The 13,976-nt window shown below is 42.6% G+C and overlaps 1 protein-coding gene across 1 annotated transcript in view; it reads right to left on the bottom strand.

The window, feature by feature from the left end:
- Positions 1-6,621: 6,621 nt before the first annotated feature.
- The window catches only part of sox5 (SRY-box transcription factor 5), an 81,263-nt gene continuing 73,908 nt past the window's right edge, over positions 6,622-13,976 (bottom strand). Inside the window, exons 12-15 of the mRNA XM_079655684.1 lie at positions 12,501-12,603; positions 11,543-11,716; positions 10,444-10,660; positions 6,622-9,888 (exon numbers count right to left, since the gene is read on the bottom strand). Of these exons, the coding sequence (XP_079511810.1) occupies positions 9,591-9,888; positions 10,444-10,660; positions 11,543-11,716; positions 12,501-12,603 (792 nt within the window). The 3' untranslated portion in view covers positions 6,622-9,590. The remainder of the gene's footprint in view (positions 9,889-10,443; positions 10,661-11,542; positions 11,717-12,500; positions 12,604-13,976) is intronic.

The following is a 13,976-nucleotide window of genomic DNA, read 5'->3' as shown; positions in this document are numbered from 1 at the left end:
TTCAAAGTCAACTGTCAGGACACATGGCTGTCTGCTGCATGGCTGGTGGCCTCTGTAGGGAGGGTAACTCTTGTCATATAAAAAACAAAACAAAAAAGCAAAGAGTGGAGTAAGTGGGCTTTTTAATCTTGGGGCAAAATAAAGTGACGAGGAGATTAAAAAAAGGCAATCTTGAGCGCTCTCTTTCTTCCGCCCCTTCGCTCTTTCTCTATGTCCCTCTGCGTTTTCTCTCCCAGGCTTGAATAAGCAGCCAAACCAGCCATCTTAGGGTATGGGCTGGAGGGGGGGGGGAATGGGGGCTGGCGGGGGATCGGGGCCCCTAGGCTCTCTGGTTTGTTGGCTGGACGACAATTTCCTGGCCTGAAGGGGTCAGCGGTGGGCTGTCTGAGAAACTGGCAGCCATTGGGGTTCCAGAGGGGATGTTTTTCAGGAGGGGAGGGAGGGGGGGGGGGGGGGGGGGATATCTTGTGGCTGGTTGGCATGGAGCGGACACTGACAGTTTCCAAATAGTCCTGTTCCTGCCAGGGCCCGCTGAGCCTACACATTACGCTACACACAGGGAAAGACCAGAGGCGCTATAAAGCCCCTGACAGATTCAGAAGGAAGCCAGAGGGCGCCTCAGTTACTCAGAGTGTTTCGTACCGTAATGTTTCACAACTCTCAATACTCCAAACAATTATATGGTGCAACGTGGACGTCGGAGAGTCAAATCCCCGGTAGGAAACAGACTTCATGAATCTCAAGATAATTGCGTTGGAGAATTTCCCAGAACTTACTGTATGTTTTATATCTTTGCACACTATAACTTTAGCAGTTCTACATATTGTTTATCATGTTAGCTTGACTGCGTATGGTCCCACCCGACAGACAGAAGGAAAATGAGCATCAGCCTGGAGAAATGCTCATTTGATCTTATATGTTATCATAGTGGTAGGATCCATCACTATGTCTGGACAAAAGCTGCATTTATGGGCGGCTGTGGCTCAGTGGGTAGTGTGCTGGACTTCGAATCAGGGGGTAGCAAGTTCGAGTCCCACTGCATGTCAGCATGTCGTTGTGTCCCTGGGCAAAACACTTCACCCCGAATTGTTCCTGTGGGGATTGTCCACAGTGCTGAATGTATGTAAGTCGCTTTGGATAAAAGTGTCTAACAAATGACATGTGATGAACGATGTCCCCTTCTTTTTCAGTGCTTGACAAACACTACACCGTTATTCGACAGTGAACTATAGGAGCAATACTTTTATTCAATTTCAGTGAACCTGTAGAAATGTGTCTATTTACGGTGGATGTAACAAATTGCATTAACCGGTAAATATCTGTTAATTTACTTTGGATCTAAAGTTAGCAATTCAAGGGCCATCAGCTACGGACTAAAACATGAAAGCTGCATTCAAAGAAATCTTGATAAACTGTGAGAAGGGAGCACAATATAACCATTTTTTTAGTACTGGATCATTTATTCCATTCATTGATGACCTTAGGGAAAAAGAAAAGCCACTTTAATAATCCCACAAGGGGAAATTCAGTCGTCAACAAAGATACATATATACATGCATACCTATACAGTCTGAATACAAACTTGCTTTTCTTTGTATGTAAAAGTGGCCCAACAAAGATATTGCCATGCTTTACTGCACCAGGGAGCAGTTAGGAGTTCCTAGCACCTCAGCAGGGTCGGCAGTCCACTCTGTACTTTTTGTCTGATCAGGGTTTGAACCAGCGACCCTTCGGTTTCCGAGCCAAGTCCCAACACACTGAGCTTCTGCCGCTCACTACCCTGCTGCTCTCATAGTATTCTCCCTTAAAGTATCCCTCATTCATTCTATCTCTGTTTACACTTAGTGTCCTAACTTTGCTTTTCTGCTTCCCTTCTATTTCCTTCATGCTGATATGTGTAACCTGTCTCTGTCCTGTTCTCCCTTCATATTCCTCTCACATTGGTGTTCTCCTAGCCGTGTCCCCTTTTAATCCCCTGTCTAAACTCTTCTCCCCCCCACTTATTCCCTGTCTGCTTGTCTCTCGTCTTCCTCATATTTCCATCTCCCCTCGCTGATTCCCTCGTCCCCTCGCTCACCGCCTGTTGTATTCCCTGTCTCTCTTCTCATCCGTTTATCACTGGCCCTTGTTCCGTTAATCCCCGAGGGTTTTGTTTATTTGTGTTGGAGCTGCTTTTACAGCTTGCGACTGACCCCACCTATTTTCTCACCAGTCATTTGAACAGCAGGGTTGCTTTGCAGCTACTCCACCAATTAACATACCATTAGCATAATATTTGCATGTGTGCATTAGGGTGTTGATGGGGAGAGAAAATAACAGTTTTAAAGGTTTTTTTTTCTTGTCTCAAATTTTTTTTTCATGGAATGACGTTAAAGCGCCCACGGGCTTCTTTATTTCGCTTTGATACCGTTGCTCAGCGAACAACATCATGTTTTCGAGTTTGCTGTGAAAAGTTCTGTTGCTGTTGAGTGACTGGTCCACCTACACATCTGATGATTATCATCTCTTATAATTTGTTCTATCACGATTCTTTTTGATCAGACTTTTATAGAAATGTCAATCCTTTAACCACTCATGTGATAAATCTAATTTGTGGGCAAAAATCATTTATCCATGTATCAGATGACAGTATCATTAAACTACAGGACATTAAGTTAGAACGTTGACGACAAAGACACAAAATGAGAGCGCATTACCTTATTGATCAAATTAAATACATATATGCATTTTTTTAAACGTGGGAAATTCCATTTCCCCATTGTCAGTCCATCAGTAAGCCTCTCTGTTTTTTCTTGGTGTGTCACGTAGGGCTGCTCGATTATGGCAAAAATCATAATCTCGATTATTTGGGTCTATAATTGATATCACGATTATTAAAAACGATTATTCATTTACTTTGAAAACATACATTTATTGAAAAAAAATGTTGAACAGTATGTTTTCAACAGTTGATTACCCTGAACTTTAAGTATAATTCAACTGAAAAAAATCGTTTTATTGTTGTTTACATAATCGTTGCAAGCCAAAATCGTAATTGCGATTAAAATACAATTAATTGAGCAGCTCTAGTGTCACGTTGAATTTCACGTGTGGAAAAGCAGTTTTAGTAAAAAGTAAAAATGAGTAACAGCGCTTTCTTCTTCTTTTATATCTGTTTCTTATTCAGCTTGAAAACGTTCACACTGATTCTTGGAACAGAAGACGGACAAAGACACATGGAGGTCAGCAAGGTAGAGCTGTGCTGATCAAACTGGAATCGAGCAGCTTTAGGGAGAGCATAGCAATTATATTATGTACGTTAATAAAAAAATGATGATTGACCTAATACCTGTAGGTTTTCTAGTGTCCATCTGGGTTTCCTTCACCATAATGACCTGTGTCTGCTGAAGAGTAATTGTTCAGGGTATTTAAAGACAATTGTAACCTTTTCCACTAAAGACAAAGCCTGTCCAGGAAGTGACTTAAGAATGAGACCAAAAAGACACAAAGAATAAAGTATGAATGAAAGAAAAATGTGGGAACACACCACTGAAAACAAACAATCATGGCCTTTACACGATGAAGGGAAATAAACAAATCCACACATTTCATTGAGGGGTGAAAGTAGGCCAGCTGCTGATGGAGCCGTTGAGCGTTCAGAGTGCGACGTGACAGGAAGTGGAGCCAGCTTCCCGGTCCTGATTGGGGATCAGCCTGCGGGCCCCCTGTTCCCTTGCGTGCCACGCCTGTCCCTCACACCCCGCTGCTCTCAGATCTGTCACATTAGGGCCGTCGCTCAAACACTGACGGCGCCTTGTGATTGTTTGTCTCGTGTCACGCTGATTACTCTGCTCGTTGGAACCTGAGTGAAGGAAGTGCATGAAGTTGTGGGGAGGAAGTCACACTCGGTAATGATGCTAATATCTGCTCGGTCATTGGCCAACTTTCCCTTAAAACATCTGGAGGCTCGTGGAGTCGACCCCTCTCCCCTCCAGGAACAACAGATCCCAGTCATCTGTCCTGAGCAGTGCTGTCATGTGATCATGTGATACGGGCTGCATGTGAACTGTCACACATGAGTCCGATGTGTAAAAACTAGTCACGCTTAAATCAAGGAAAATAAAGTAAATGGGTGGCCATCTGCCAAAATGATGAAAATAATATCAAGTATGTTATATATATATATACCATATGCTCGCATATCTCTATTTTATTTTGCATCCCAGCATTGTGTTACTTCATTTTTACGGTTTGAGTGCAGGCACTTTGTGATATGGGATTATTTTATGGACTCTTAATGCATCAGCCGTCTTATATTAATGGCCGTGCACGGAGCTTCTTCTCACTTTTTTAAACATAATTGAGAAGGAGGGACGACTGATGAAATATTTGAAATATTTTACAGCTTAAGTACTTTGCTGAAATCATTTTTATGAGACTTTTATGATCACATTTTTTCTCCTTTTAATGATGCTGCAGTTTGTGTGTATATTAGTGTGTTAGACAGCGTATTAACTGGGCTGCCAAAGTTAAGGTTAAATTAATAAGAAACACATATTTATAATGTGCTTTTTAAGTTGAATATATATCTTACTTTCATTTCATTTTTCATTTGCTACTGGACTCAACTGGATAGTCATGAATTTCCAAAATGAAGATGCTAAGTTCTTCTAAAAAATATATATAAACATATTCAAACTATTGTTTACGATGTTTTTATTTTTGTACAACAGATCCTGATTATTGGTTAAGTTTATCATCGTCTTGTTTAAAACTGTATTGTCTCATGCATTATGGCTGCAGCTTTATATCATTTTGTAATTAATTCACAAAGCCTTCTCTCCATCTGTAAATAAATATAAATAACATATTACAATACATTCAAATGTAATTCTAATATCATAAAGCCTCATTTTAATTCCATGCTGCAGCTGCACAGCATTCTGCATGTGTGTGTGTTAAGTCTAAATGCAGTTGTACGTATATAATATCTAGCAGGCCTGTTGGCCCTGGCTCTCTGCACTCAGCTCTCAGCTGCTCTTGTCTCTGTATAATCCTCCCTCCTCATGAATACATTAACGCCGCAGCCTTAAACTCAGCTTAGCTGGCGGCTCAGCGTCACAGCACATCCTATTACCGACTTTAAATCATTAATGTGACATCGTTTTCACTCAATTTCCAAACACCCACGGTCGAAAACTGCATATTTCACTGAGCCGGTGCAGAGGGCCACGCTCAGAGTCCCACTGTGACTGGACGCATGCGCACACTTAGACAAACGCTTAGGTGCGTGTGATTCATAAGTTTTCATTTGAGCTTTAAGAGCTTTGCAGAACTAGTTAGAGAACATTAAATCATATTGAGAATATGCAAAGCAAAGGACAAACAGGCGTTGAAATGTGCCCACTGTAATAGTTTCACTCTTTTGTCCCAACTATTGTGATGGAAACAGCCGGTGGATAATTGTGGTTTAAGCTGAGCTGACTCCTACAGTACACCTTAGGGTGGGTGTGTGTGTGTGTGTGTGTGTACAGTATGTGTGTATATGATTTAATCTGTGAGTCTAGCCACCGTTTGCTTCCCCCAGCATCTCGTGTACTGCTGACAATAAAGAAAAAAGAAAAATCTGAATCCCCCCTCTTGCTCCTTAACTATTCACACATAAACCTTTTCTCAGGTTTTACCTCTAGGCTGGCTTTGAAAAATTCACAACGCCCAGAGAACAACTAAGTCCTTCACTTAGCCTCCCGTAGGCTAGGAGCTGCGGATCTGTCCCCATCGTGCCTCCTTATTGCATCAAAAGGGCTTTTCTGTGTGAAGCTATGGTAATTAGCAAAGCACGTAAAATCATCTCCTCTGAGTGCATTTAACTGTTTTTATGTGCAAAGAGGGGGGGGGGGGGGGCTGATTGCTGAACATATGGACACAGATGGGGACAGCATTTTAATGGGCGCACTGAGTGGGGTTTTGTGTTTTTAACCCTTGAAAGTGGAGGCAGGAACATCCGCAACATCTTTAAGCGAGCATCAATTAAAGATGTGCTTTTTCACCGGCGACAGCAGCATCAGGCGCTTTTTAGAGACGGCCTGAGAACACAATCTTCCCTATTTTTGTTTGTGCGACTCGCTCACATTTCATCACTCACCCCCCCTCTGCTCCCCTCCCATGTCCCTTGTTGTGCTTAATTAGGTTATCAGGTTGCTAACGGGCCGTGATTCGGTTCCACGCCTCCCAGCTGGCCCTCTGATTGGAGGGGCAAGAAGGTGGACTTAGCATAATTAACACGTTGTTATGGAGATGATTGAATTGTTTGGCGACTCACGGGCAGTCCCACCGTTGTGATGACTCGCATTGTGTCCAACGGAAGTTAATATGAAAGCAAAAAAAATGAAACGCAGGTGAGACATTTAGATTTATATATGCCCCTTTCAAAAACTCCTAACCATCTACTTGTTTATTTATCTTTCCAGTTTATTAATATCATATGAACAAGTGTGGATGCGTTCACTGCCCGTTACTATTTCTGCAAGTTTCCTGCACAATAAGGCCATGGCAGTGTGTATGTTTATGTGAATATGTTGGAGCTGTTAAACCATTGTGTGAATGCATGTGTGGAAGAAAGAAGTGACCAGGACCAGCACAAGTTTTTTACCCAACACATTGCTGTCTTTATTAGAGCCTTGTCTGGCAGTAATACTGAAAAAAAGTGAACTTAGAACAGATGGTGGTGGCAGCCCACGGCTTGTTTTTTTTCTTCTTCCTGTTTTTCTTTATTTCTTTGATATTTTTCTTCATTTTTTTGTGAGAGTACTGCGACTTCTGCTTTTCCGTGGCATGGATAACATCAATAAAGAGACAGTAGGGAGAGAAAAAAAGAAATATACAACTTATATTACACTGTGTTATGAACAAAATATAAATCTATAACTCTATGTTATATTTACATAATTATCTTTCTTGATTTTTCAAGTTGAGATGGTAAGATATTTTTTTTTTTACTTGTAATAATTCGTACTTTGTTGTGAGCTCCACTCATGACTTTGATTGTCTTAAATAATATCATCATCATTTTCATTGTCTTGATATGGGGTCAGACCTTGCCAGCAGGGATGATTGACGTCCTAATGCCCCACCCACCCCCCTGTTAAACTAAAAATGGATTGATCCACTGAGTCCCCTTTTCTCCAGCATTGGGTAGAACCATGGTGTGATAAGAGGGGTGACTATACAGCAAATTAAGACCCAGAGGCTCATTATGTGGCATGTAGCAAAACATCTACAGCAAGAATGATTGATCACTATGTGGCAGCACACCTGAAGAGTAGTCATGGCTCCTGTAGCATCGCGTGGAGCTCAAACAAAGCAAAGGGCTCCTGATGAGAAGTGACTTTAAAGATACTGTAGATACGTGTGGTCGTCTCACGCGCACACACACACACACTCTCACACACAGCGGAACACTCTGGTGGATCACGGTAAACACTGCTTTCCTATGATTTAAAGAAAAACACCAAAAAAATATATGTACAAGATTTTAAATCTAGTATACTAGATTTCATAAAACACAAAAAAAGGACAGCATAGGATTTGTTTGGTAGTCATGATAATCTCTTCATTTGAAATGTGTGTGAGTGATTGTGTTTGTGCATGTGTGTGTGTGTGAGTGCATCCAAGCCAAAGGTGTTCCACTGTCTCGGTGAGGCGACCAACACTAGTAAACGGGGACGGGACTCTTTGTTCACAGAAAACAGTTTCCAAAAGTGATACAACTGATTTCCCCAAATATTCAAATAAAAGGCAAAAAAAGAGAGGAAACTTCACATTATACATTATAATAACCATTACAAATCAAATTATAATAACAATAAAAAATCATGTTCTTCTTTTTCTCCAAGTCTGAGTGCTTTTTAGAAATGGGTTTGGACATGAACAGGTTATGTCTTCAGCTCGGAGGGGGGTCGGGGGCAACTACGCCCGTCCCCCCGCCCGGGGGATTAATACAAAACAAATGCATAAAAAAAAGGGGACAAAAGAATGCAAAACAAAGCAAGGTAAAAATGACAACTTTTGTTTTAGCTAAATACCTACCAGCTAAATAGAATAATGTTTCATTGACTGTCATGTTTCTTATGGTCGTAGAGGAGAAAAATAAATTATACTGTACATAACTTACTAAACTTAGGAAACGCTGACCATCCTTATAATTATTGTTAATAATATTATTAGACTAGAGGCAGTTTGAAGAGAAAAAAATTAAATACAGTACTCAAATACAAACAGAAACACTGACTGGCTGCTTCAGCTCCGCCCACTGGGGGCAGCAGGACGATGTTGATTGGAGGGAGCAGGAAAACACTGAGGGGCAGAACAACAGGTGTGTGTGTGTGTGTGTGTGTGTGTGTGTGTGTGTGTGTGTGTGTGTGTGTGTGTGTGTGTGTGTGTGTGTGTGTGTGTGTGTGTGTGTGTGTGTGTGTGTGTGTGTGTGTGTGTGTGTGTGTGTGTGTGTGTGTGTGTGTGGTACAGTAAATAACAGCAGCAGTGTAAGCCTTTTTTCTCACACTGAAATTTAAATTTTACACAAATGTGCAAATGGCCAATAAATGAGTACACACACGACACACACTCGAGATAAGTTGTTCTGATTTTTAGCCCCGGACGATATCAAGATATAAGGACGCAGCGAGAAGAAACTGGTGGATTGTCTCACAACACAGTGCTTTTGTTTCTGCTCCTAAACTCCCCTTCTCCCCCCCAGAAAATCACTTAAAGTGGGACAGTCCATGCTGCACTGGTCAGTCCTGGCTGGACCGTCCCATTGGATTCCCAGATTGCGGGGGGAGAGGGAAAAAACGCAGCGAAAAAAGGGATGAACCGCTGACAGCACACTGCGAGGTCGAAGAAAAGATATGCTCTCGTTAAAAATAAACATGTCTGATGTCTTTCAGGTGCTTTACAACAAAAGGGGGAAAAAAGAAATGTCTCTTTTTTCCTATTATTATTCAAACTTGTAGCACAAAAACAACAAATCACATTCACAAGCCACTTATTGGCACCGTGTACCTGAGTGAGAATATTATAGAACCAAAAAAAGCTGTTTCTTTTTAAAAGTGTCTCTTGATAATAAACAGGTCCGCCATCTTAAAGTGTCATCTGTTAGCCTTTGACAGGTCCACTGATTCGTCTTTCATTTGAAAATGTCTCCTTTTTTCTACAAACGGGTCTAAAAGGTTGCTTTTTGAGTGTGAATGATATCTCTCCTCACTCCTGGTATTACACTCAGAACCTTGCAGTAGTACTTGAATATTCCTCAGCGAGCGTCAGAGGCTGGCTCGGTCGTCAGACTCCAGTTAGTGTAACAGTCAGTGTGAGTGACAGGTCCTGTGCTTCAGTTGATTGATCAGATGCTGGTATCAGGACTCCAGTGGGGGGGGGAAACATTTGGCTCTCTTAAAGAGTCCATGTTAGTCAGGAAGGGTAGGGGGGCGGGTGTTGTGAGATTGGGACTCGAGGTGATTGGCAAAAAGAGAGTTTTCTTCCTGATTGGTGGGTTTAGGATTGTGTGGGGATAACCAGCTGTGATTGGCTTAGAAATAGGCAGCTGTCAGGCCGTCCTATTGGGTGATATGGTTCTCATTATCGCTGGTGTATTCTGCCTCTTCGTCCTCGTATTCGAAGTCGTCGTACCCGTTGCCGTTGCTGTCGTCCAGCCGCAGCACCTCCTGCTTGATTCGTGGCTCCTCCCCCTTCAGGCCAGCCAGGTGGGGGTTCTGGTGGTGGGTGGCGTTTGGCTCTGGGCTGCTGGACATGCTTGAGTGCTCTGAGGGCATTTGGGGGGAGGGCATTCCTGCCATGGAGAGGGCGCCTGGGTAAACCACCCCTCCGGAGGACAAGGGTATTTGGCCTTGCTGCCTGTAAGACACAGCAGAGGGATGTTAACACATGATAAGCATACGAGTGTTTTCCAAACCACAAACAGCTCATCTGGCTCCAACATGGAAACAGAATCCACCAGCCAGGCCAACTAGATTTATACCTTTTGTGATCACTTCAGCAAAATAGTGTTTTTTTTTGTCTTTCTTCTTTTACTTTGGTTCTTTTTTGTGTTTTAAAGTCTTCCCCCTATTTCCCCAAATATCTCCATCTTTGAGGTTAAATTATTGATTTATTTATCAGCAACATCATAAGAAGATTTAGTTTTAAAGACAGAGAATGAGAACATTTACAAATGTTGTGGAGTTATTTTAAAACTTGTGGCTTGTGTTGCTTGACTGAAAATCAACAATCTAAATCAAGCCTCAATGTTTAAAGAGTGCTCATGAAATTCTGTCTTGTTTATCTTGAAACTGATGTCATGAGGCTTAATCAAATGTATTGGGGAAAAAGCAAAAGTGCAAATGCAATCTGCTAATAAACTACAATATTAAAGTATACTAAAGCATAACAGCTACTGCTCTTGATCCCTACCCAACACTGAAGTATTGTCTCATTTCCTGCCTGCGGGACCTCATGATAGCCTTGTACTCGCCGATGCGCAGCTTCTTGCCGTCCACCAGGCAGGTGCGTTTGGGCCGCGGCTTGTACTTGTAGTCGGGGTATTTCTCCAGATGCTGCTTGCTGAGGCGAGCCTGCTCCTCGTAGTACGGCTGCTTCTCCAGATTAGTCATGGATTTCCAGCGTGAGCCTTAACAATGAAAATAATGATTAGTATCTGTGCCGTTCAGAAAAAAATTACAAAAAGAAATTGGCATCCTCCGCAGTAATCATCTGTTTGACGAACAAAAGTCTGCGTGGCGGCATCACATGGGCATACCGACACACTTACACCCGGATAATGGTGGCAGTTTCACCATGAAAAAGGAAGCGGTTAAAAGAAAAAGGTTAATGAGGGGAGCGGTGAGGACGACAGGTACTTATCTAAACTAATGAGGACTTCACTGAACCTGCTGTCATCTCTCTCAGCTCACAGATCTGTAGTATCAGTTCCCTGCATGTGTGTGTGTGTGTGTGTGTGTGTGGGTGTAATCTTGAGCTAGTCTTCCCCTGTGTGCTTCATATCTGGTCTGAATTTGCACTTGACTACTGTATGTTTAATGGGTAAAAGCTGTCAGCACTTGGCTGTTCGTGCGCTCTGTCTTTCCCTCTCTGTTCTGCGATCTGTTAGCAATCGAGAGGGAGAAAAGGAGAGGGCTTATTAAAACCAGATTTCTCTGTGTTATAAAACGCTTAGGAGCTCTTTAAAATGTCAGGGCCGATCCCGGCGGTCTGGGGGAAATGTCAGGCGGCCTCGCGCTGCTTGTTTAATGCATAATGAATTATATCATCATTTGTCGGAGCCGTGCCCTCCCCAGCCGTTCATTAACAGCCGCTTACACAATGCCACCGCTTGTAATGAAATCACTTTGTGTGTTTGAGAACGTGGGAAATAGGAGCTGCAGTACAAGCGTCTCCCTTCCTCTTGGGCTGCGCACTGTGTAGTGGGGGGGGGGGGGGGTCAGGTGGCCAGGGCAGAGGCTGCTGTCACTCAAATGAGACGTGTGTGTCAGTGTGTGTGTGTGTGTCTTACCGAGGATCTTGCTGATGTTAGAGTTGTGCATGTCGGGGAAGGCCTGCAGGATCTTTCTCCTCTCGTCTTTGGCCCACACCATGAAGGCGTTCATTGGCCTCTTGATGTGCGGCTCGGCAGTGCCGCGACCCCGAGCCTCCCGGAATATTCTGGAGTCTGACACGCTGGGGGAGCCTGGGGGGGAGGAGGTGGGAGGAGAAACATGAGAAACAAATACAGATATAAAGTAGGTTTTTTAAAGAAAATTACAAAAAAAAACATGTTCTTCAAATGTCGATGTTTTTATTTCTTTCGATACACTGAATGGTTTTGAACATAATTTGTGTTGGCTTCTTAAGCTGAATAAAATATAACAACTAAATAAACTATAAGACAAGTCAAACAAAGCTGAATAGGTGTATATTTATACTTATAAAGAATGAAGAGTTCTATAAAAAGTTCATGAAAAGTGGAAGTTTATTATTATATAACCTCATAACGCTATTAAAAAGTAAGAAAAATCACATTTTCCAATTCTCCTTTCATTTGAAAATAATGAATCAGTTTTGTCACCTACGTGTGTGTGTGTGTGTGTGTGTGTGTGTGTGTGTGTGTGTGTGTGTGTGTGTGTGTGTGTGTGTGTGTGTGTGTGTGTGTGTGTGTGTGTGTGTGTGTGTGTGTGTGTGTGTGTGTGTGTGTGTGTGTGTGTGTGTGTGTGTGTGTGTGTGTGTGTGTGTGTGTGTGTGTGTGTGTGTGTGTGTGTGTGTGTGTGTGTGTGTGTGTGTGTGTGTGTGTGTGTGTGTGTGTGTGTGTGTGTGTGTGTGTGTGTGTGTGTGTGTGTGTGTGTGTGTGTGTGTGTGTGTGTGTGTGTGTGTGTGTGTGTGTGTGTGTGTGTGTGTGTGTGTGTGTGTGTGTGTGTGTGTGTGTGTGTGTGTGTGTGTGTGTGTGTGTGTGTGTGTGTGTGTGTGTGTGTGCATACCGTCAGAGTCTCCGCTCATGGTGAAGTCCAGCATGGCGTGGCTGAACTTGTCCTCCGCCTGCTGCTTCAGCTGCTGACTCAGACTCTCCAGGGCGGCCTTCTCCTAAACAACACAAACAGTTCACAGTCGGTCAGAGTGTGATTCAATCAGAGTGAAAACATGAATGAGTGAAACCACCGACCTGCAGTGATGCAGAAACATTTGAGTATTTATAAACAAATAGATTTTTTTAGCATCTTAAGTTTTTCATTGATATGATTTATTTTGCACTTATACATATAAAGAGTAATGTCTAATGTCACAATCTCCATTTACCACATACATCTCATTAGATGTCTGTTGGCCTAAAGCACATCCGTCCACAGCAAATCAGTTTTAAATATGTTTGAAATCCTTCGCCGAATAACAAATCAAAGCAGAAATCTCAGAAATGTTCCCCTTTGTTCTGATATCAATCGGCTAATGACAATAATGTTTGATTAGTGGATTTAAACAGAGAAAGCAGAGGAATAACAGCAACGGCGTCAGTAGACAGTTTGTGTTGTAGTTTGTTTGCTGAAATGTTAATGTCAACAGCAAATTGTTAGAGTGCTGTACGCCTTCATGCTTGAACACACATCTGTGTTTGTTTGCATGTGCAAGAATGTTGATTACATTTAGTCCTATTTGGATGTTTACTGTTGTGTGTGTATACAGTATATGTTATGTGTGTGTGTGTGTGTGTGGCGGCTCCTGGCAGCCACCTGCGAGAGTGGAGTGCAGCGGCTTGCCTCCCTCTCCCAGAGGCCCCCGAGGGTCGACGCATTAGAGGGAGAGAGAACGGGAGAGTGCAGCGCGGACGAGAGCGAGGCCACGCCGCACGGTCCCCTGGGTATTTATTACAACCAATAAAAGCCTGATTTACTGAGCATTTACATGCTTAATGCAAGCAGCCGGCACTCTCCGCTAGAACCTGACTGTCGACGAACACACACACTCACACACACACACACTCACACACACACACTCCGCAGTGCTTCAGCGCCAGCATTTTACAGTTTAATTACATGATTACGAGCAGAACCCAAAACACTGTTGTCTTCTAAAACAACCTTCCCAAAAGTGTCCCTCTCCATTTATATGTGACCCTGGCGAGCCGGCTGGCGATAATGAAATGCATTTCCTCTGTTTTTAGTCCAGCCGAGTTTAATTGTTAGAGATCATTTCCCCCCAGATTGGAATAAATACAGCTAAAGAGACGAGAAGGCAAGGCTTTAGAAATGTTCTCTTTTGGTTTATTTGCAAGTCATTAATAAGCATTTTATTATGTTTTAGTAAAAGAGCATTTATCTAGCAGATTTTGAATGTAAATAATTAAGAATGTTCCTTTCCTCTCCACAAACCTTATTCAGGAAACAAGCACAAAATGTGCCTCACACTTTTTGACTTTAAGCCTGAGTGTGCCGTTACAAAGGGCTTTTTGCTGTGTGTGAGAC

This window comes from Notothenia rossii, assembly GCF_949606895.1.
Source record: "Notothenia rossii genome assembly, chromosome: 10".
Classification (NCBI taxonomy): domain Eukaryota; kingdom Metazoa; phylum Chordata; class Actinopteri; order Perciformes; family Nototheniidae; genus Notothenia; species Notothenia rossii.
This window is presented reverse-complemented; position numbering and strand designations above follow the sequence as displayed.